Raw genomic sequence first — 23,752 nt, 5'->3', positions numbered from 1 at the left:
TCTCATGCTTGGGTTTTTAAAGGTTGTGATAAATATACATTAAGTAGAGGGTATTCCAATCTGTTCTTGCTTGTGTGGGATGGTGTTTGTGGATTTAACTGAAGCAACTCAGTACACTGTAGCTGGAACTCCCTACGGTGTGAGGAACACACATTACGATCTATGAGGAAACACTAGCACAGTGAGGGAAGTGCTTTTGAATAGAACTCTGGTTCATGTCCTGGAAGCTACCGTGGCCCTTGTGTGACAGCAGGGGACGTTATTGATGTGGTGGTCTGTTCTGGAACAACAGTGCTGAAAGCCCAATCAGAATAAGGAGGATTTAGACTCAAAGTGAATCTGAGTTTAACTCAACCCACTCCTTGGTTCTACACAGACCTAGAGGAAGGCACCTTTTGTACAAGATCAAAATATTTGTTCTATTTGTTTAAGTGTAACCTCTTCATTAGTTCATACTTTAATAGAGATAAGCGTATTAGCTTCTGTAATTCCCCTCTCTTTGCTTTGGGAAATTGGGAGCTCTTCTCTGAACGGTCCTGAAGGGTATGGAGACATGTGCATCATCTTAAAGATGATACTGTCTCAGGAAGAGCCACCTGTAAGATGTCTTTGCTGCTTGCCACTGTGAGCAGAACTCCCATCCAACCATCTGATCCTGTCTCTACTATGTCTCCCTTAAACTTTGCTTCCATGAAAGGAAGAAGAGACTATTCTCTCTTTCCATGCCCAAGTGCCTGGTTTAGATTTGCCAGACTTGAACTCAATAGCAGCTCCTTTGTTTCTTAATGCTTCCTGATTTGGAGGAGAGGCTTTTGCTGTACTGCTGTATTGTTTCCTACCCTGTGCTTTTTTTGGATGACTGCCGTTAGTGACAATCTGTAGTTCTAAACGTACCACCAGTGCAGCTGCTAGCCCTTTGGTACAGCTGCAGTGAACCTGTATGAATCTAGCCGATTCTACATTCTTCTTTTCTAGGAATATCCAAGTGCCAGTAGAGAACTGGGAGGTGGGATGGAGGGATGTTGCGTGGGTGCCCACTTGATTTCTGCAGCAGCAGGGAAACTAGCACAGGAGTCAAGTTATTTATTTTGAAGAGTCACTTGCATGCAACTGGCTCTTGGTTTTTTTTCACGCTTTTTTGTTACTTTTGCCTTTAGATTTTCCCCAGGAGCGTTGCCCTGTGGTGCTTGCACCACTCCTATACCCTGAAAAACGGGACATTCTAATGGACAGGATCCTGCCTGATTCTGGAGGGATAGCCAAAACAATGATGGAGAGTTCTCTGGCAGATTTCATGCAAGAAGTTGGCTATGGCTTTTGTACAAGGTTTGTAGGAAAATGTAATTTTCAAGCAATTGGATGGCAGTGGTTTTCTTTCTTGTTTCGTGAAGCAAAAGATGAACACTTGGAGTACTAAAATAACTAGAACTTCATTAAGTATTATGAGTTAATTTTGTTTTGACTCCTGTTTTATATTTTGCTTTCTTCTCATGTGTGTAGCATGTCTGATGAGGTGGTGTAGGATTTTGGGACGGTAAGAAGTGCTAGGTAAAGGTATTCAGATTCCTTGTGAAGGTTTTATAAGAATTTGACCATCACCCATTTTTGAAGTAAAAGCAAAATGGCTAGGTAGGCATAAATTCCAGCTAGATCTTTGGAAGAATGTTGCTCTTGTGACAGACTCCTATTAGCTCACCATCTGTATAAAATAGATTACAGAACTACTGAAGGCAATAGATTCACTTGAGGAGAGTTGCCCAGCAGCAGCTTTCTGTTTGTATTGGGTTTTGATCAGTGTGGTACACAGTATAACTGAGATCACTTGTAGCTGTAGAATCTAATAATGATTGTGAATTGCAAGAGTATCTTGACAACTACATCAGTCTCTGCTCGCTTAGGCTTATTTTGGTAAAAATACAACTGTCTTAAGCTCGCCCTGGGTTTGTGTATATATTGGTAGAGATTCATTGTCCACCTCTTCAGTAGCGTTCCTCATTCTTGCTCTCTGCCCCCAGTCTGAGATGTCAGCTGGGCAGCTCTGTTGACTTGCTGGAGCCGTGTGAAAGGGGCTGTCATCCGTAGAGCTGTGTGGCTTTGCAGGAGTGCTGTCAGCAGGCCTGAAGATCTTTGCTTATAGCACTAGCACAAGTGTTGCATTACATGGGCCTTTTGTTTATATACAGATGTGAATTTAAATAGCTACTAGAAAAGTGGAAGGAGAGGCTAAATTTTAGTCAGAAGCTCTCTATTGAAGAGTTAATTTGAATATATTACAGGTTTATTTCCTGCTGTATATCTGCTATCTGCACAAATCCAGCTCAATTTTTGAATGCAGTTTTTTAAGGATTTAGGATAGCCCTCTAATACTGGTAAGGATAACAGAAGCCTCCAAGGATGTGGCTGGTCTTGAAGGGGGACTTAATCTTAGCTCTCAGTATGAACCTAATGTTTTTTTTTTTTTAAAGGAAGATTCACGTAGGAAGCATAAGCTAAAAGAAGTAAATGATTCTGTATTTTAAAGGAAAAACTATTGACTACTTTGGGGAGTTGATAAAATCTCAAAGATAGAAACATAAGTTTCTGTTTAAACAGTGAAGTAAGGAAACACAGCGTAAACGAGTTGGAAGATACTGAAAATTTTCTTTGTTGACATGTACCTGTTAATAAAACAGTTTGATCTATACTGATGCTGTATAAATCTTAACTTGTTGGCCTAATTATAGTGTTCACAAAGTTAAATAAGAATTGCAAAAGAGGCCTTCAGTTCTAAAATTGGAACTTAAGCATCTGCTCATTGTTTGCTCTTTTGCTCCTTGAAGGTTTTTGCTAGTGACCTCTGATCAGAGACACGACTTGCGTTGGGCTAGAAGGCATACCTTCACAGCTCACCCTTTGAACAGTGCATGTAATTCAGAAACGTGCATTCTCAAAGCCTTGATTTCACTTTTAGCTAGCAGAAAACTTTAGTCTCTGAAGCTCTGTGTCACAGGTCAATACATGGAAGTGCTTTTAATGGAAAACAGTGCTAAGCCTACTTTGTGCTTTTACTGTGACAGCATAGCCTGTGAAACATCTCATTGTTGCTTAAGTAGACCTAGCTTTGAACTGAGTACCTGGCACTGTGTGTTCCGTGGAAATAATTGCATGGACTTGCTACTGAATTTCTCTTCTTGCTTGTCCTAGAATTTTTTATGGTGGATCATTTGACTAACAACTTGAGTAAATGGTCATCTTCTACAGTTAGCAATTAGTTATCCCAACAGTCTGTGCCGTCCCAGCTGTACTCACAGATCTGGTTTTGGTCTATCTGTCTTATGTTGTGCCACAGTGAAACCTGCTTTAGTACTAAGGTCTCTTGTTTTGTTGCATCTTAGTGTCGAGGAATGTCGCAACATTATCATGCAGTTTGGTGTTCGGGAAGTCACGGCTGCCCAGGTTGCCAGAGTTTTGGGGATGATGGCTCGAACTCATTCAGGGTTGACGGATGGTATTCCATTACAAGTGAGTGGCCTACTGGTGTGAGGGTTACATACATATTTTAATCAGCAGAAAATAAAGAATTAAAATGCTAGCCTCTAGTTTAAGAATTGCTTTTATTACTCAACACTTCTAACTCTTCTGCCATAAATGTCTGTAATACATTTCTTGAATGAAAGATTCTCAGAAGTACACAACTGGTGGTGCTACTGGTCTGAGCTTCTGCTTTCCTTCATACTGCAGGGAGTTTAATAGCTAGTGGCTTTTGAGACTGCTTTATTTTTAGCTAGTATTTGATGGAGTGTGTTTAACTTGCAGTCTATTTCGGCACCTGGCAGTGGGATTTGGAGTGACGGGAAAGATAAAAGTGATGGAGCACAAGCCCATACCTGGAATGTGGAGGTCTTAATTGATGTTCTTAAAGAGCTGGTAAGTTTGTGAACATCTTGGTCTTTTCTGCAGAATATCTGAAAGAAGAGCCTGAGTCTGAGTATAAAGCTTGTTAAGCCCTGGCAGCCAGAATGGCTTTGAATCTCATTAATGTAATTGTGCTGCTGTATTTAGATGATTGATGCTGTTTTCCTTCATGAAGAAGAATATTTTGAGGAGTTGTGGAAAATGAAAGCGGCCTGAATGGTTAACTTGAATGCAATTTGAGATTTATTCCACACTGCTCCTGTGTACTCCAGCATGTGTTCTCTGAAGATTTTTGTGTTTGAAGAACTTTCTTCTGACAGTGTAAAGTTTTGTGCATCAGACACCTTGTTCTGAAAACTTCTCATTGTGGGCATTAATGATGAAAATGAAACAAAATATTTATGTTGCTACTCACTTCAAAACTCTGCATGCTTGTTGTGTGCAATGACACTTCAGAAATAAAGTTTTTTCCGCCACTTTAAAAGCAGCAATTTTTGTAACTAACACAGTGAAACATCAGTACAATTTCCTTTGCCTGCCTTATATTGGGTGATTTTTTTACTGTATGTTCCCTCTAATCTATGCAGGAATCACTATTTTTGGGGTTTTTTGGTCTTTTTTTTGTTTAAATCTTGGTACTTACAACTAAGGAAGTCTTTGATGCTCGCCTATCTCAGAGATGAGCAGTCTGTGTTCCACAATGGCCGTAGTTATCTCCAAGCTCCCTCATCCCAATGGTTTCACACTATGCTGAAAATCTAGTAGGTGCTTTGCAAGTACTTGCAGTGTACATTCTTCAAAAGGAAGAGCAAATTCTGCTTGCCAGCGGCTTAGACCCTGGAGGGCAAATGGAAGCCTGCCAAAGGAATGAGTTAGCATGCTGAGAAAGGAGCTATGTGTTTGGATTTTTTTTTTAAAGACTTGTTAATGAAATGTTTGGAAGGATGGACAGCTACTGCCTGTAGTGTTGGGGGAAGTGCAGTCTCACAGGCTAGTTTCAAACATTAGCTTTTGCATCAAGTTCTCACAGCTATCTAAAGCTTAGGGTTTTTTTTTTAAACAAAAGCCTGGCTTTCAACTGGGTGGTTGTCAAGCTGGATAAAGTACTGATGAAGAGGGGGTTCTTACAGGACAGTACTGAAGACTGTAATGTTCAAGGCTGACTACTCTTATTTTTCTGGTTGCAGAACCCTAGTCTGGACTTCAAAGTAGTAACCTATGAATTGGACCATCCAGGATTTCAGATTCGTGACAGCAAGGGCCTGCATATTGTGGTGTTTGGCATCCAGAGAGGGCTGGGCATGGAAGTTTTCCCAGTTAATGCCATATACAGACCTTGGAAGCATGCAGAGGGCCAGGTAGGTTTATCAGTGTTTCTGCTGTATCTGTACAACGCTTGTGAAATTCCTGAATTTCTTGAAAGGCAAATGTGGATTGGTAATGTGGCTTTTTAGACAAGCCACATTTGAGAAGTTGGCCTGTAAGTCATAGACCTCGGATATATTCCTGAAGTACGGTCTGTTAATTGAACAGTGTCTGCATTGTTTGGGAGGAGATGGTCACTTGCTATATACAGGTGTGACAACACCTTGTTTTTGCAGAGTTCTGCTGTGTAATGCAGCTCAGCATAGAACTGTTGCTGCGTGGCTGTGCTGTGAGGTTTTTACCTGGTTACACAAAAAGGCTACAGCTTTGTGCAGACAAGTACTGTCAGCACAGCTGTATCTGTCACTGTCAGAAATTGTGGGAGGAGAAATGTGATGTTCAGGCTTATGGAAAACACATTGATAGTAAATCTTGGTTAATCTCTACTGGTTTTTTTTAATTATTTGTATCGTTCTCAGGAATGTGTGAGTTGATAAAGTGGAAGGAACCTGAAACTCTAAGCATCCGAATTATTTTTTGTCTTTTATTCCAGCTCTCCTTCATTCAACATTCCCTCATAAACCCTGACATCTTCTGTTTTGCTGACTACCCTTGTCATACTGTTGCCACAGACATCTTGAAAGCACCACCAGAGGATGACAATCGAGAAATTGCCACATGGTAAACCTGCTCTCAACTGCTTTTCATACCTACAGTTAGAGTAAGATTGTTTGTCTAGTCAAATGTGGCTTTATCTTCATGCAACCAGATTTATTTGTAGCTGTGTGTACATCCCGGTAGATCAGCCATTAGTATTTGTTCCATGTTTGTTTGAAAGTTCTCATGTTACCAGAACTTCCTACATACTTCCGTACTATCTGAAAACTGCCAGTTCTTTCTTTTATTGGAGTCTTCTCGTTGGAGAATTTCTGCTAATGTATTTTGGCAGATAACTGAGATCTGAGAGGAGGGGATGGAGGAGGCAGGAATTTAAATCTGTCTCCCAGGATGACTTTAGAGAAGCTTGCTCCACTTGTATGAAATAAGTCCTGGGATTTAAATAGCAAATTTTTATAGCTATTGCTGAGTTACTGCATAGAAGGTGGCTAGTGTGACTTTCTGAGCTGACCTTTTTACATCCCTTCTTTTGCTATAGCTGTGTAGCTGACTTCAGTGAAGATACTTGCTTCAATTGCCGCTGTATGGCCCAAAGTAGGAATTTGGAGGATGGGGAATATGGGTAAAGTAGGAGAAAGCAGCAATGGTTACCTGTCTGGAAAGCAGACGAAAGAAGTAGAGTATCTTCACTAAGTTTCACAGGCGGAGACTTTCAGGTGTAGAAAAACAATGTATTCTATTTCTGGAAGTATGTTTCAAGTTAAATTACTTAAGTGACCCACCTCAAGCTGAAATTTTTTCAACAGCAGCTTTCAATTCTCCCTCTTCCTTAACAGAATAAGAAGCTCTTAAATGCGTTTATAAGAAAAGCTTGATTTATTTTTTTCACGGTTAAGAACGTTCTTCTCCGCTTAATTGTATGAGAGTTGCGGTGTCAGATTGGCTTACAGTTGTTGCTGCAAAATGCTTGAATCCTGGATCCTGTAATCTAACTACTGTGTAACTTTTGTGGGGGCTTGTCTATTTGGTTTTTTTTCTTTTGTTAGGAAGAGCCTGGACTTGATTGAATCTCTGTTACGATTGGCAGAAGTGGGACAGTATGAGCAGGTTAAGCAGCTCTTCAGTTTTCCTATCAAGCATTGCCCAGATATGTTGGTATTGGCCTTACTGCAGATCAACACGTCGTGGCATACCTTGCGCCATGAACTCATCTCCACGCTCATGCCAATCTTCCTCGGCAACCATCCCAACTCTGCTATCATCTTGCACTATGCGTGGCATGGACAGGTAAGTATTTTCACTGGAGCATGCCTGTAGTTTGTGTAACTGAAAGTTTCTTAAATAGATTAAACAGTTAGAACAACAGTGCTTGTATTGTACTATGAGTAGCTTCCTCCCCATCTTGAAGCAAACTGTTGTGATTTGATTTTCTTTGGGGAGGTATATTCAGAACAAAGAAATGTTCACTGAGAAGATATTCCTAGAAAAGTAGAGACACCAAAGTTAAGTTTGACTCTTTGTTTAAAACTAAAAGGTTAAAAAAGTTACCAAAGTTTGATTTTTTTTTTTTTAAAAAACAATAAGAACACAGACCTCATAAGAGCAACACCCCCCCTCAGCTTCTCAGCCTCACACGTTTAAAGTGTAGGAACTTGAAGCAGTAAGAGGTGAGATTTGAACCAAAATAATCTCCATTGTACTTGCTAAAAAATGGAGGCTATTCTAGGTATGAGGAAACTGCTTATATCGTAAGTTTTAAGTCTAGAGTGTTTTCTGAAAACTTAGGACTGGCTGCTGACCTTTTTCAGGGAGAGCTTACGTGTAGAGACGGGGTAAATATGTATGCAAATCCTGTGCTTTTAATGGGCAAACAAGTAAACTGTTATGAATTTGCCTTTTGGTATTACCTTCATCATTGTGTCCACTGGTAGTGAAGCAAATAGGAGTCAAAAGAAGAAACTTAAGGCAGAGGAAGCCTGTGGGGTGAGAGGGAATCTGCATTAGGAAGTGTCTTACCCTGTTCAATGAAGTAGAGTTAATGATAAAAAACTTGACCTCTGAGGTCTCAGTCCACATTCACTGCAAAATTATGGCTATTTGCTTGCTGAAGTGCTAAGAATGTTTTGTATTTTTCCTGACAAAAGTCTTTAAATTGAAGAATGGAGGAGGGTAGGATAGAAGCAATGTGCTTTTTGCCTAAGGTCTTGAAATGGCAGAATATACAATTTTTTTTTTTTTGCAGGGTAGGCTTCAGAATAAAGTACAAAATGATGGCTGCCATGTGACATGGTGCCACTCCACAACTTGATGTTTCACTTCCCCAGATGAGAGAGCGTTTAAGCAAAACCCTTACTGCCAGCAAAATCTTAGTTGTGTTGTATGTAGTTCAAGATTGCCCCTATGTGAGCAAGGAGCTGGATACTGTGCTTTCCGTGTTAAGGTGTGACATTGCAGTTTTCACTTCAGGACATCATGTCAGGCATAACATTTTGTAAATGATTTGCATATTCCAAAAGCAATTTCTCTGCAATTGAGAGGAGTTAGACCTGTACAGTGGTAGGAAAGAGATGGAGATGTACATACCAGTCGTAGTCATTCTACATCCTTCAGTTTTAGCTCCTTGATAATTTCTTATTGCACAAAAAGCCCAACTCAGAAGCTAAGTTCTGAAGCTAAAGAGTAAGTACGTTTGCAAGTTAAGCTTTAGAGGTAGAATCCTCCTGAGTGTTCACATAGTTCATCCTTTTCCTTGAGGCATGAGGTACAATCCTAATTTAATTCTCCTTAGGGTCAGTCTCCTTCGATTCGTCAGCTTATCATGCATGCAATGGCAGAATGGTACATGAGAGGGGAGCAGTATGACCAGGCAAAACTGTCACGTATTCTTGATGTGGCGCAAGACTTGAAGGTGAGTTTTGCAAAACACTGCCATTATTTTCCATGTGTTGTCTTATGCAGGTTTGCTCATCTTTTAACAAAGGCTAAGCTTAACTTACATGTGACTAATTCAGTAAGGATTACTTTATTTAAGCATGTCTGAATTCAGTTGTTGCTGCTGTACCTCATCATAAAACAAAACAAAAAACCCAGCCTGTATTTGTGTGACTTTAAGCGCTCTTCAGCTGAGTTGTGGTATCTGACCACAGGTGCTTTCTAGCCTGTCCAGTTGTGAACCTGAGACGTTTTACTTGATGTGTGCAGTGGAGCTGGTTATTGTGGCTTAGCTGACAAGTAACTTGGGAAGCAATATAATAGAACTGTTTGCTATGTGAATGCGCTGTAAATCTAGGAAGAGCTTTGCCTGTTTTGACCTTGAATACCATTGAAATGAGAGTGTAGAAAATATCCTTCAGATATTTGTGTGAAGGTGGCATTGCTAAGCTGAAGGGCATGTGGATTTCTTAATACTGCTGCTTTTCAGTTGTTCACATATTCACAAAAGAGACTGGAAGTTGCGGCTGACTTCTTTGAGGCCTTTATTGCTTCCTAAAGTTAGATGCGAAATAATTGGGTGTCTCGAAGTGCAAGAGCACCAGCTGCTGCTTGAAGTCAGTGTTGTTGTAGCAGTTATGGTGTTCAAAGAGGAACACTTTGAGTAGGTGCATTCAAAGTGGCTCTGAAGGAGTTGAGGTCTGTTTGCAGGGGTATGCTAAGCTCTCCTGATTAATTTTGTTGCAGTGTCAACTTGGTAGCTCTCAGTCAGTTGCTGGTGGATTTTCATATAGAGGAATTTAACTGTCAGCACAAGGTCACTTCAAAGAAGGCAGGATCGTGATTTCAAATGAGACCTCTTGCTTATTTGTGTCATGAACAAGCTATAAGTAACTGAAGCAGATAGTACTAATCTTTTTGTTGACCCAGAAAGCATAGCAGCATGTGGTAGCAAGACTTCTTTACTAAAAAGTATATGAGGATTAAAAAAGAAAGGAGAAAGGATATCCATGTGTCTTCACTAGTAGTCTTCTGATTTTTTTTCTTTAGGCCTTGTCAATGCTGCTAAATGGTACGCCATTTGCCTTTGTTATTGACCTTGCTGCACTTGCCTCTCGACGGGAATACCTCAAACTTGACAAATGGCTCACAGATAAAATTCGGGAGCATGGGGTAAAGCAGGATTTTTCTTTTTATTTCTGCACTCTTATCAGTGGCTAACTTAAGTCACTTTAACAATTTTATAAGTAGCTTTAAAGTTGTGGAAAGTGTCCATGGTCTGATAGTTCAACGCTTTCACTGAACTATAATAGCTTAGTGCAATTCTTTCCATGGTGCAATTGCCAAGTTTGAAATAGTGGCTTGGATGCAACTTGGGGAGATTAAGATAACGTTTTTCCCTCAGGAGCCCTTCATCCAGGCCTGTATGACTTTCTTAAAGAGAAGATGTCCATCTATCCTTGGTGGCCTTGCTCCAGAAAAAGATCAGCCCAAAAGTGCTCAGCTTCCTCCAGAAACCTTGGCAACTATGTTGGCATGTCTGCAAGCTTGTGCTGGGTAAGGATTATATTGCATACGCTGAATGTGTAATCTGTTTGCAACTTGTTTGCTGTCACATGGTCACAGCTGGTTTGGAATTTCACATGCAGAATGAGGTTAATGAGAGTATATAAGCTTGCAGGGACAGATTCAGTAGTATGTTTAATTTTGCACTGAAACTTCTGTCACAAGAGTTTTAAAATGTTCTTGTAATTATAATCGAACTGGTTAGGTGATTTTGGTAAATGGGGGGGATGGCTGGTTGGTCAGATGCTGAGTTGCTAACAACTAGATCCGATGCTGTAACTTGGCCAAAAAAGAAAAAAGGCCATAACTGCGGAATGGGACAGTATCTTGGAAAACAGTGACTGTATAAAGGATTTTGTGATTGTGTTAAGCAGATGCATCTGTGTGTGGTCGCTGCCCTAGCAGGAAGGGCTAATGCAATCCTTATGTGTAAAGAGAAGTGGTAAGTGGTGATTGTAATGTAATTGAGACTGGAACTAGACATGTGTAACTTAATTTGAGATACTCTCAAAGTAGTTAAAGGATGGAAAAATGTCCAAGATCTTCTGCAGATCAGATTGTTTAGCTAAAGTCCAGAAGAAAAAAGTGTGGGTCCTGGAGAGCTTGTTTTACGTGCTTGAGGGAGGGGTAGTCTACGGAAAGGCTGATGGAAACTGAAATTGGACAATTTTCAAATACTGTGTTCACGTTTAGCAAAAATGACAATGTTGTAAAATACTTGTGGTGTCACTTCTTAATGTTGTCAGATCAAGATAGTATTTAGCTGCAGCAGTATTTCAAAGATAACTAGATGTAGCATAGTGTGACATACAAGCTGGAGATGGTGCTAGTTTTGGTGTTAAATTTTGACACTAAGAGGCTGACATGTCCGAGTGCATGTTACCTGATCTAAGGCTTATATCGTGTTCCTTGGCTTAGTCAGTGTTGTCATGAAAGATACCAGAAACATCTTTAAAGGTACCCAGGATGATTCACTGCTCTCATGTAGATACTGGGAAATTAGTATCAACATAGAAGTCTCATGGTGGGTATTTGAACTAAAGGGAATTTGAGGTACCTGTAAGATTTTTAGGAGAAAGCAGTCTCCTGATTTCTACTGGGGCCCGTGCAATTAAACTTCAAAATGCTGTTCAAATATTGTTTCTGAAATACAATGCTCTAGCACACCTCTTGGACTGAAAAGATGGCTGTTATTTTTCAACTCAGTGTGTCTTCTGAGACTATAGTTAACAAATTAACTTACATTCATTATTTTGCATGCTACTGTGTCTGGATTTTAGAGGTTTAATAGTTAACTGTAGACTTGACTTCCATCTAATGTCACTGTGTTCTGAATCTTAATGTGTTACCAGGTTTTATTTATTCAATTAATTCCAAAAGCCACTAGTTCTCTACTGGCACAATTCTCTCAGCTTTTGGTTTCTTTTTATAGCTACTTGTATTCCCTTTTATGCAGGAATGTGACCTACTTGCAGTCATTTTCCATTAGTTTATTCTCTCTGAGCTTTAAAAAGAAAATGCTTGGGTTTCTTTCATGAAGCAATTGCTTTGATTAGCTTAGGTTTCAGTCACAAATGGAGGCCGGCGTAAAGACTAGAAGATTAAAATCACAGTAAATATTAAATACATCTGGGAGAGTAGTTCCACTTCACTAGCTGAAATCTGCCATCTCCTATACCTGTTCATTTAGGAGCCTGCTCTGTAATTAGGCTGTAGTTATTTCTTGACCTGTTGTGTGTCCAGGGAGACACTTAGCCACCAGGACCCTGTGTGTTCTGAGACTCTTATTTTTGGTGCAACTTGTTTATCCCTGGTGTGCAGTGCAGTTGTGGCATCATGTAGTGGTGAGCCTTCAAAAAGAAGTAAGTGTTGCTTTTATTAGTGAGTGTTTTTAAAATGAAGTCAGGGTGATTGCAGGCACCACAGGCTGACCAAGGATATGATTTAGTAACAAACTCCTTATGAGATGTTGTCCTCTCAAGGAGCTGCAGTGAGTTGAGAAGAGGCAGCAGTGCCTCCTCCATGCAGTCATGTCCAGCACAGTCCCAGTGTGTCACTATGGGCAATGGTCATTCCTTGGCAGTCCCTGCCTCGAAGGGAAGAGGCTTCTGACTACCCAGAGGAATGGAAAGGCCTTCCCTTGCTTTATAAAACTGGGTAAAGAAAAAAAAAGAATGCAAGAGATATGAACTTGTTGTTATTCTAGCAAGCTTGGGGCTTCCCTTAGCTGACAGTTTTGTTCTTCTAGAGCTGACTGACTGTGGTCCCTGGCTCTCCTCCTTACTTGTGTTTCAAAGTTCTCCTTCCTGCAGTTTTCCCCTAGTTGTCTTCTGGGAATGGCACTGATTAGGTTAGATGCCCTAATATTTTTTTTACGTAGAACTTGAAAATATGAACATTTTCTTTAAGATCTAGTTATCAAATCTTACCCACATATCATTTGCCTCAAATGCAGGAAGGTTCTTGTTAAAACCTGCAGTTTTGTACTATCTAAAAATATTATGAGGCTTGCATCTTGATACAATGGTGTGTCTTACGATGTGATTAAAAAGTTAACTTTCAGCCTGTCTAGATGGCAGGACGTAGCACTAGTGGTTTGCTCCAAAGCACAAATTGCCTAACTGGTCACTGTAAGTATCAAACTCTGGGACTGCAAGCCTGTCTTAGTCTTCTTTGTGGGCTGCCATATTATCTATCTACAGCAGATGGGAATTTGTTTTACTAAAGCGTGCTATAGTATTTAAGCATAAAGACCACAAATTAACTACTGAAAAAAGATTGGGGATGGTAACCATGTGTGAACTTGGCTCTTCAGTCCCCAGACCTGTTCCCTTGATAGCCATAGTGATGTGAGATCTTGGAATGCCTCCTGTATCTAAAAAAAACCTGTGCTGCCTGTTAATTGGTCATACATACATTTAAACATTGAGATTTCTGACACTGTGGCACTGGGACAAATACATATTGTCGATACTGAGCCTACTGCGTGCTGTGCTTAGAGTTCTGTCTGGTTGTGCTTTCTCAAAACAGAAATCTCTTTGGGTTTTTTCGAGGTTTCTGATTGCTTTTTGATATACACCCACCAAGCCACTTTTAAAGTCTTTGACACCAGGCCCTGGTGAGAGGATGCTAAAGCATGTAAAGGAGTCAGCTTGTGAAACAGTTGATAAATGTTTGTTACCCTGTATGGAAACTTGCTCACCTGTGGTGTCTCCCCAGATTCCTGTCTTGGGTGAGCTTTTACCCACACTACGTACACTACTGTAGTGGATCACAGGCTTTGGACAACTGAAAGCCCGTAACTGTGTAGCCTGTAACAGGGTGCTTACCAAGCTGAAGGTTGATCTGCACTTTGTTTTCCTGCCTTAACAGTCAGGATGGTTCCTCTTTTTTTTTTTTTTTTCATTTTCCCCTCATCTCAACAGCTGTGCAGTAAAAGCTTGTGAAAACTGAGTTAAAATTAGAAACCTCCAGACAAAGTTCACAAAGCAACAAAGCTGTGTTGGTATCGTTGGACTATCACAGGAAGGAATCTGCTGCTTTAGCTGTCCTTGTGAAAAACGTAGAACTAAAGTTCAGGAAAGCTGTAAACAATTTGCTGTATTTTCCAAAAGGAAAATGTTAGTGTTGTGTTAGTATGTTTGTGGTTAGGTGTGTCAGCAGCAGAGCTGACTTTCCTTCCGGTTTGGGAACCTGGCAGTCAGATGTGGAATACTTTGGAAAGAGGTACTGACTGCTCTTGATTGTGCAATGACTTTAGCCTAGGTTTGAGTTTTCTGTTAGTTTTTTATTGTAATTCCTTGAATAGTTGAAGTTTCCTGTCTCTATTTTGGTTAAATGTTGGTGTGTGAAGCATGTCTTTCAGTCTGTAGACAGATGAATCACTTTAGTGAGTCAGGTGGTGATATTTACCTCTCATCCATTTTGGTTTTGAATGCGTAGCCTACGCTGTAGTCATGTTGTATCTTGTCTTTTGGAGAGACCTTGTATATAACAAGATTCAGAATAGTGGAGTCTGGGGACAGAAAGGAGCCTTGAGGACCAGATTGGAACAAGAGATCATAGCATCAGCTACTGTGTGTTTTCATTCACGAGGCTGAGCTGTACATAGCAAATAACATGGACAACAGCAGGCAAAGATTGTTGTGGATAGTCTGGTCTTCCAAGGACTGTTGGAGCCATCTAGGTACATATCCCAGCTTTCTGTAAGTCATTACTTGCTGGGATAACTGTAAAGCAGTATTTGAATTCTTTAAAATGAAGGAATATTCTATTGGAGATGAATTTGTAGAACTACAGTTTAAAATTTTCTATTTAAGTATAGCCATTTCTCTTGGGACATGCTCTAATGCAGGTTTTGTAAATAACAAAATGTGGGGTTGTTTTGCAACTTCTATTTGTGAAATGTGGCCCCAATTTCTGTTGGAACACCAAGTAAGTTAGGGCCCTTTGTTTCATCAATGCTGTGTGGCTCACTGTCCTACTTCTGTTCTAGGAGTGTTTCTCAGGAGCTGTCAGAGACGATCCTCACCATGGTAGCGAACTGCAGTAATGTCATGAACAAGGCTAGGCAGCCACCACCTGGAGTCATGCCAAAAGGACGCCCGCCCAGTGCTAGCAGCTTGGATGCCATCTCTCCTGTACAGGTAGACAAATTTGCTGCATTTTTTAGAATGCGGTGTTGATTTAGCATTAGTTCTGCTGCACTATTTGAGCTCTTTCAGCAGGACTAAGTACAACATCATCTGGCTCCCTTAGCTTTTGTGTTTGCATGTCAAGATAACTTATAACTACAGAATAATGCCTGAGGGTCATAGTTCAGAATTGTCTTTCGCTTCACAAATGTTTAAGAAGTAACTGAGATATAGCAGAATGGGAGCACTGAAAAGGGATAGAGATTTGGTTTATTTAAAATAACAGAGGGTTTCTTTAAAGTGCTAAAATTTACAAAGACTTTTTTGAGAATTAAGCACTGCCTTTGAACCTGATGTGTCTTGTTTGTAGCTTCACGGGCCAAGCAACAGTGCTAGAGCGTAAGGACTTGTTATAACTGGGGCTCTTCAGCTCTCAACTGAACTGCTCTTTTAAAAACAAGGTACATTTAAGTTACTCCGTGCCACTCATCATCCCTTCCTACTCTGGGAGCAACACATTGCAGACAGATCTTGCTTCTAGCAATTGCATTCAATGGCAATTTTAAAATTGTGACGACTCTTTCACATTAAATAGTGGCAATTCAGCATTTAATGTCTAGAGCATCAGTAGATGATGTAAATTAAACACAGAGAGCAGTTTCCTTGTAAGTTGTTGCTGTATTGAAGTTGCTCATCAAATGTACCAAATACCTTGGCAACCTGCTGCAGATAACTGATGTGAACAAACAGAGCAGCAGATGCTAGTCTGTAGCCATGCTGTCTTTTGGGTAGTTAAGTTTTCGTCTGTTCCTAGCCAGGAGCTCTTAATTTATTGCTTTGTCAGCTGGTATTGTGCCTTCCCTCCTACTCATCACCCAGGTCTTAATGCTTTTTGTTGAAGACTGCATTCTGGTATTTAGCTGTGAAAAGTGGGCACAACAGGATCCTTCAGACAGTCAAAAATACTCTGTAAGCTTGATGTGAAATAGCCTCTGTAAGTCTTGGGGGAGGTCTGAGGTCACAGATAGCAGAGCATAAACTGCTCTGGTATAAAAATCTGTGCACTGCTTCTTAGAAGCATTTACTGTTGTGTTGCACTTAATTAGAAACACTCAGCCTTTCTGTAAAACCTCTGGCAGAATAAGATTTTAAGGGATTATAGAAGAAAAAGTGAAACACATTTTGTAGACAAACTGATCTTTTGGGGTGATCTGAATGACTTCAGAATTTAAAGTAACCATGCAGGAAAACTCTTTTTAGGAATGTTTTTATATGTAGCTGCCTTTATACAAAACCTGCCAGAAGTCAACTTGATTTTGGTTTATGGATGTCTGTATAATCTTCCTTTCTTCATTCAGATCGACTCGCTTGCAGGAATGGCGTCTCTTAGTTTAGGTGGCTCGGCTGCTCCTCATACTCAGAGCATGCAAGGCTTCCCTCCAAACCTGGGCTCTGCATTCAGTACTCCTCAGTCACCAGCAAAAGCATTCCCCCCTCTCTCCACCCAGAACCAGACAACAGGTTTCAGTGGCATCGGAGGACTCTCTTCACAGCTTCCAGGTACTGCTGTCCGTGTGGAGTGGTTTGTATTTTTGATGTATCGGAGCTAAGGCACTGTTACTGCCACGGTTGGAAGTACTGGACAACCAGCTGTGTGTCATGTGGGAGGGAATTATACAGTCGTCACTGCTGAAACAGCAGTTCAGAATGCTGCAACTGCAATAGGTAGAAAGTTTGAGAGTCAAGAGGGTGAGCATTTTGACAGATTTTTAGGAGCATTATTTTAGGCTGGGGCATAGGTGAGGAATTGCTTGAGATAAATAAAACTACTTGGTATTGGATAGTTATGAGGCTACATAGCTCTGAGTTCTTGGAAATGGCAAGTACTGAGAGCGATAAGTGCGTGCCGTGAAGGGTGCAACTGAGATGACCAGTTGTTTGCTTTTCAGTAGGTGGTCTTACTACGGGTAGTCTGACTGGCATAGGAACTGGAGCCCTGGGCCTTCCTGCGGTGAACAATGACCCATTCGTGCAAAGGAAGCTGAGCACATCTGGACTGAACCAGCCTACATTCCAGCAGAGTAAGATGAAACCTTGTAAGTGGTAGTGTTGTCTGTGGCTGTGAAGTATGACTGTGGTCTGCAGTTAATCTGCATTTCCTTCAGGGGAGGCTTTTGGATCTGTAGGTGGTAAATGTTAGAAAGGTGGCTATAGTATTATACCATAAGTCTGAAAAAGATGCTTAGAGACTTCTACACTAAAAGCTTGCCAAGTAGCCCGGGGAGGGGATTGAAAAAAAAAAAACTTATCATAGAAATGTTATGGATTTGCATGAACAGTGTGTTTGTGTCCTTTTTTTGTTGTGCTGTGTTTTGAACAAAAACCTGCTCTTTGCAGAGAATTGTATGCATCTGGTAAGAGGGTGGGTTTTGTTCTATTTAACACAATGAAACAAAGCTACCTTGGTAAGGTCCTGTTGCAGCAGAGAACTTGACAGATCAAGCAGTGAATTTGGCTGCAATGTTGGAAAGAAATAAGACTAACATCAGTTGGTGGGAATGTGCCTTTTGGAAGGAATAATTTGATCCCTAGCACTGAGTCGTTATCCTTAACTTATTTATGCTTCTGAAGTATGCCCACAATCAAAAGCTTCAGCAATCAAATGTCGCCTTTAGGAAGCATAGGCATGTACTAAACCTTCCACATTGCTTTTATTACGTATGTCTCCTTCGATAGCTCCACCATAAACGTAAAGCTACTGATATCTACAGATGTGTGGTGAAGGCAGCTGTACCTTATTTTTTTGGGCTTGAGCATTCAGTATGAACTTGCGTGAAGCTCACTGGCTGGCCTGAAAGTTTGTGTGAAAGTTTGTCTGCATGTTAGTGTTGTGTAGCATGCTTTATTCTGGTCTGTTTTGCATTCATTTAGTTTAGGTGTCAGTTGATGTTAGCTTGGGATGCAATGGTTTCTAGGAATAAACAGTATGAGGTTAATTCTATCTTAGGATTCAGTTCTTTTGCATAAATATAACATACTGAAACAGATTTTTAAATAACAGGTCCTGTCTGCTAGAAGGGTTAAATATCCTGCTTTCCAGGAGAACTAGTCAGTTCTGTATTGGTTGATGGGGGAGTTGAAAAGGACTAGATGAATTCCTGACTATCTGAAGTTGTTCTGAGCATGATACCTGTTCCCTTTTTTAACAGCTGACTTATCTCAGGTGTGGCCAGAGGCTAATCAGCAATTTAGCAAAGAAATAGATGATGAGGCAAACAGCTACTTCCAGCGTATTTACAACCATCCGCCGCATCCGACCATGTCTGTAGATGAGGTGAGTTCCCTTCTGTAGTGGTTGCATCAGCTGTCCAGAGATTTGCTATGAAGCTAAGAGTAGTTACTCCTTCATGTGTTAGTTTGGTGGAGAATAATAAGGGGCTTGTAGCACTGCTTTTTTCCTTGGTTGTGGTTAACAAGAAAGCATGCTGCCTTAGAAGAGTAATCTTGAAGCTGAACATGACATTTGGCTTTGCTGTGAACTGAAGACTTGAGATGTCTAATAAACACTCATGAAATGATTCTAAGTGGAAAGAGTTCAATGTGGAGTGCAAGCTTGTGTATTCAAAATAAGTACTAAAGTGTGCACTGTCTGTATAAATTATACTTATCTTGAATACCTTTGTTTTTAAAGTATCTAAAAATGACTCTAACTTCTAAATATAAAAGGTGTCCTAAGTTCTATGTTCTGTGCTTTGATAATTATTTTGGTTAGTCTCTGTGAGAGTAATTATCAGTCTGATGTATTTACTCTTTGAAGTACTTCAAATTTGTTTTAATATATTTGTGTGGTTATAAATTATGGAAGACACTGAACATTAATTTTTATTTTTCTAATTTAAAGTCATGGAGTAGGCAGTCACAAAAAAGTTTTGTGTGAGGATAGTTACTTAAAAGAAAGAGGAGAAAACTGAAGTCTGAAGAGGAAGCTTCTTGTAGTGATGTAGTGTCTACTGGCTAAAATGGGATGTTCTCAAAGCAGTTACTTTGCAGCGTAGCTTGTGGTAGTGTAATTTACCGTATGAGGTGCAAGTGCTCTTGAAACCTGAAGATGCAGAAGGGCTGAAATAACGCAAATCTCTTGGTAACAATTTCCAATTTCTTTGCAGGTCTTGGAAATGCTGCAGAGGTTTAAGGACTCCAACATTAAACGGGAACGAGAAGTGTTTAACTGTATGCTGAGGAACTTGTTTGAGGAATACCGTTTCTTTCCCCAGTACCCAGATAAAGAGCTGCACATAACAGCCTGCCTCTTCGGTGGGATAATAGAGAAAGGACTGGTTACTTATATGGCATTGGGCCTGGCCCTGCGCTATGTTCTTGAAGCCTTACGAAAGCCTTTTGCGTCCAAAATGTACTATTTTGGTATTGCTGCACTAGATAGATTTAAAAATAGGTAAGTCTGAGTTTTTTGTAATACTCGTAACAGTGCATGTAGTGTCTTGTTAACCTTGAACCTGCTGTAATTCCACAGTACAAGATTGCTTATATGTGTTAGAAATGTACACATCTCAGCCTCAGGATTGCTTGAGTGATATGCTGAACTGGAAGAAAATGTGCTAATGTGTTAGTTAAAGGGTAACCTTTTTTAAATCGAAGTGTTCACTGTGGTACCTGTGTAAATGTGGGACAAACTGAGATGGTGAAACTATGGAACTTTGTTTCTAAATATAATTCAGTGAAGTGTTGAGTCGGATGAAATTGTTGGCTTGTTAGAAATTAGGTGAATGTAGTTATTACTTACAGCATTCTAATGGAGTGCTATTTGCACTATTAATTACTGACAGACTGACTAGGATCTAAGCTCTAGGACTTTGGTTTTACACAGAAACTACAAGTGTAGCAAAAAGTATCTCAGAAAAAAAAAAAAGCTTTGAGAAAGCTTTTAGTGGATTGCAGATAGAGGAAACTCTCCAGACAGGCTGCAATAGTAGGCAAGATTGTACACCCATGGGAAAAAATCTCCATTTTGGAAGAAGATACTTGAACTTGAAAACTACTAGAAAACTTCCTGGAATTATTTAATAGCTAGAAATGTGTGGACTTGAAGTGGGGACTCATGAGCAAGGAACATGTTATCTTCTTTCCTTATTTTCCTTTTATAGTTCATCTGACCTGTAGTATTTAATCTGTAATAAAGGCTGTTGCTCACAGCATTTGTAGTTGGCTGTTGTGTTGTGGAGTTAGCTGAACAGAATAAATGGAGATACTTAAGGCTGACACACTTAAGACTCAGCCACCTTTTTACTCTTAAGAACCATTTTAAGCAGAACCTAAAGATTTTACTCTCCGTAAGTAGTAACAGCATCCAACATTCCTAAGAAGAACTGTAATAATTGGTGTGCATAGGTGAAGGTGAAGCTTCTTTGTTAGGGGCAGTCTATGCTGTTTAAAACACATCAAGCCAGACCAGAAACTACTTGTCCAATAATTTTATTGCATACACTGAGTACAAATGCAATTGTGTGCTCAGTCAGAAGTATCAAGATGTAGGATGAGTTGCTATGAATAAACTTCGTGTTTTGCAGTTACACAAATTTGTTTCAAATGGGTTTTGCCACAAAAAGCACTTTGTAGAAAATACCTTGTTTATAGCACAGCTGCTGTAAGGAGTCCAGAAGTAATTCTGTGATGCTGTATGGGAATGACATACCAGTGTTGTATTTGTATTTCTCTAATACTGTTCTTGATCTGGGCTTATGCTTTTGACTAATGCATATTTTGTCTGACAGATTGAAGGACTATCCCCAGTATTGTCAGCACTTGGCTTCTATTAGTCACTTTATACAATTCCCGCATCATTTACAGGAGGTGAGTGTGTTCATATTAGTACACTGGCTTTCTATGATTTTAAATTATTTTGAGCAAATTCCTGTTTTCCTTTGGAAAAATAGTCTGAGCTGTCATAACTTTAAAGACCATAGATACAAGAAAAGGTGTTTGATTCTGTGTAAGTTTTGCCATGGGATGGGATAGGCAGGTGAAGGTGGTCATCTCGTACCTCTTCTGTTTCCATAAATCTGTTTGGGTTGCTTCTGTTGAAATAACTGCGTGAGTATAACTGCATGATCAACTAGGACACATGGCTGTGCTCAAAGATTTTCAAGTCCTTCAGTGGATTCACGTTACAGTCCTTTAAGGATTTTGTTTTCTTCTAAAATACAGGACATTTAACTGGGTTTGTACAGTTTCATACTCAGACCTGCTAAAATAATCTAGATAAAGGTGAGAAAATTTCATTCCTGAAGGTCTGATCAGAGTAGTGGGAATACCCAGTAGTACAAAGCAATGTTGACCATATGGTGTTTGCCTCAAAGGTGCTTTCATTGGTAGACATACGGAAAAGCTGGTCCCAGTGGCTAATAAAGAAAAATGTCCACCTCTAAAGTGAGGGTAGAGAGGCCATCAACCCAAAGCTACGAAGTCAAATAGCAGTCTCTGTTTCACTAACGGGTTTCAGACTGTATCCCTTAAATGACAGCGTGTTGTCTGATGTTACCAATTTCTGGGTAAATGTGTTACTGTGGGGAAGGAACTATCTTTCTATTGGAGAACTACTTCAGAGGATGTAAAATCATAATGTTGGACACTTTAAAACTGTAGTTTTGCTTATTAGTTGTGGACTTCAGACTTTACCATTTCTATGTAGCTGCAGGAGTTCTTAGGGAAGCCTGCAGGCATGGGGGTTTGTGTAGTGCTCTAAAATTTTAAGGATGTTGAGTCTCTTGACACTTGACATCAACCTGTTGATGTCAGAGGAAGAGCCTAAGGCTCCTCTCCAGTAAGTAAGTAAATAGTGACAAGATATGCTTTATAAGGGTATTCACTTGTAGTTTGCAGATTCTGTTAATGGTGTTAGTGTCAAGTTTTTTAAAGGTTGTTGGCAAAGCTTTATACTGCTCATGCTAAAACTCAGCCCATAGTTCTGTTGCAGTGGGTGAAATTTTGTGTGTGCTTGTGTACCCTGTTCCAGTACATAGAATATGGACAGCAATCCAGAGATCCTCCTGTGAAGATGCAGGGTTCAATCACCACCCCTGGAAGTATTGCACTTGCCCAGGCTCAGGCCCAGGCCCAAGTTCCAGCAAAAGCTCCTCTTGCTGGCCAAGTGAGCACTATAGTAACCACCTCAACCACCACCACTGTTGCAAAAACCATTACAATCACCCGACCAACTGGAGTCAGCTTCAAGAAAGATGTGCCGGTAAGCATTTTGTGACTCCAGTGTCCTTACTGGAGAAGCAAAGGAGTTAAGTTCAGCTGGTCTGGATTGAGCGCATGGAGACAAAGCCCCATTTAATTTCTATTCTGCAAGTCTTCAAACTGTGATCTATATTTTATGTCTACAGCATATAACCTTTTGAAATATTACCAACGTTTTGGTAGAGAAAGCATTTTTTATCATGAAACTATAGAATTACTGTAGTGTCCAGTAGAAGTGTGTTTATTGAGGCTTTAGTTATCAAGACAATTACAGAATTGTCATTTCTGTTAATGACTTACAGGAGGACTCTTGAAATAGTTGGCAGCTGCTGTTCTACTTGGGGCTTGAGAACACTTACTGCACACTAAATCACTTTTAACCTAGCAGATGTAACTCTTAGGTTTTTCAAATCTTTAGTCACTTACGTAAGCATCTCTGAACTCCTAGTCAGAATTTAGAAGGCTGACAGATTGATAGTGTTGGCTATTCCACAGGAAGTGCTGGGGTGGACTTGGTCCCACGTGTACACTGAGGATGCCTAGAGCTGTTACAGTGCATCAGTTCTATAGTAAAGTTGAGCCTGTCTTGTTTCATGGTACTACCTTTGTAGAGCTCTCTTCAAAGAAGCTCCTTGAATTAAAGGAAGTGAAAGCCAAAGGTAACTGAAAGTTGTGAACAGGTTTTGGGGGACAGTTCATAGTGTAGCTATGAATGTTTCACACCTGATTGTCATGTAGATAGTTGTTATTTTGAGGCATTTATAGTGCCCAGTTTTAAACTCAAGTCATTATTGATATTTAAAACGTTATCTCCTTTTCCCTTAATTGCAGCATACCAGGTGCTAAAACCCTTGAGTTTAGATCTGCAGCTGTAAGGACTTGGGTCACATTCTACTGACTTACATTTCATGCTTTCTCAGAAATGAAGCTCTGGGATTTCTCCTTCCCAATTCAGTGCTGAAGGGCTCCTGGAGACTCGCTACTGTATTAAGCTCACTGTTATACTGTTGTTTTTTTCCAGGCTAACGGTGTATGCAGGCTGTTAGCCTCATGGGAGCTATTGCAGTGGCACCTATTATACATGAATGTAAATGGTAGAAGTTTTTTGTACAGCAGCATTCTGCTGAGTATTGATCATTGTAAGGTAAAAAAATCACTTTGCTTCATTAGAGTGCTGCTGAAAATGAATTTGAGACAGTAGATGCCACCTGACAAAGCTCCATTCTTTTTTCGCTTGATAGAACAGAGCGAGTTTCTCTGGATGTTGCCACTAGGTGTTGTCTGTTGTTAACTTCTTGTTCTCCCTCCAGCCTTCCATTAATACTACCAACATTGATACGCTGTTAGTAGCAACAGACCAAACTGAGAGAATTGTGGAGCCACCAGAGAATGTCCAGGAAAAAATTGCTTTCATCTTCAATAATCTGTCTCAGTCAAATATGACACAGAAGGCAAGTATGGAAGAACACTAGTAAAATTCATTT

General features: G+C 40.1%; 1 protein-coding gene and 1 non-coding gene across 10 annotated transcripts in view; both read left to right on the top strand.

The window, feature by feature from the left end:
- The window catches only part of CNOT1 (CCR4-NOT transcription complex subunit 1), a 59,581-nt gene that overhangs the window by 13,426 nt on the left and 22,403 nt on the right, over window positions 1-23,752 (top strand). For 4 of the 9 annotated variants that reach the window (XM_086758419.1, XM_086758418.1, XM_086758423.1 and 1 more), the window contains exons 8-24: window positions 1,158-1,326; window positions 3,375-3,501; window positions 3,796-3,906; window positions 5,082-5,252; window positions 5,813-5,940; window positions 6,924-7,164; window positions 8,666-8,785; window positions 9,859-9,981; window positions 10,214-10,365; window positions 14,870-15,020; window positions 16,367-16,568; window positions 16,958-17,104; window positions 18,218-18,342; window positions 19,175-19,461; window positions 20,798-20,876; window positions 22,039-22,269; window positions 23,579-23,719. In XM_086758419.1, coding sequence (XP_086614545.1) covers window positions 1,158-1,326; window positions 3,375-3,501; window positions 3,796-3,906; window positions 5,082-5,252; window positions 5,813-5,940; window positions 6,924-7,164; window positions 8,666-8,785; window positions 9,859-9,981; window positions 10,214-10,365; window positions 14,870-15,020; window positions 16,367-16,568; window positions 16,958-17,104; window positions 18,218-18,342; window positions 19,175-19,461; window positions 20,798-20,876; window positions 22,039-22,269; window positions 23,579-23,719 — 2,705 coding nt within the window. The remainder of the gene's footprint in view (window positions 1-1,157; window positions 1,327-3,374; window positions 3,502-3,795; window positions 3,907-5,081; window positions 5,253-5,812; window positions 5,941-6,923; window positions 7,165-8,665; window positions 8,786-9,858; window positions 9,982-10,213; window positions 10,366-14,869; window positions 15,021-16,366; window positions 16,569-16,957; window positions 17,105-18,217; window positions 18,343-19,174; window positions 19,462-20,797; window positions 20,877-22,038; window positions 22,270-23,578; window positions 23,720-23,752) is intronic. The other 5 variants (XM_086758420.1, XM_086758424.1, XM_086758421.1 and 2 more) reach the window with 3 other exon arrangements.
- Window positions 15,342-15,477, top strand: LOC147599124 (small nucleolar RNA SNORA50). Its single transcript, XR_015260078.1, has one exon. It is a non-coding gene; the product is annotated as a small nucleolar RNA SNORA50 (small nucleolar RNA).

This window comes from Chlamydotis macqueenii, chromosome 13 (assembly GCF_036417535.1).
Source record: "Chlamydotis macqueenii isolate bChlMac1 chromosome 13, bChlMac1.mat, whole genome shotgun sequence".
In the NCBI taxonomy this organism is placed as follows: domain Eukaryota; kingdom Metazoa; phylum Chordata; class Aves; order Otidiformes; family Otididae; genus Chlamydotis; species Chlamydotis macqueenii.
Note: the sequence above shows the minus strand (reverse complement) of the source record. Positions and strands in the feature narration are given on the sequence as shown.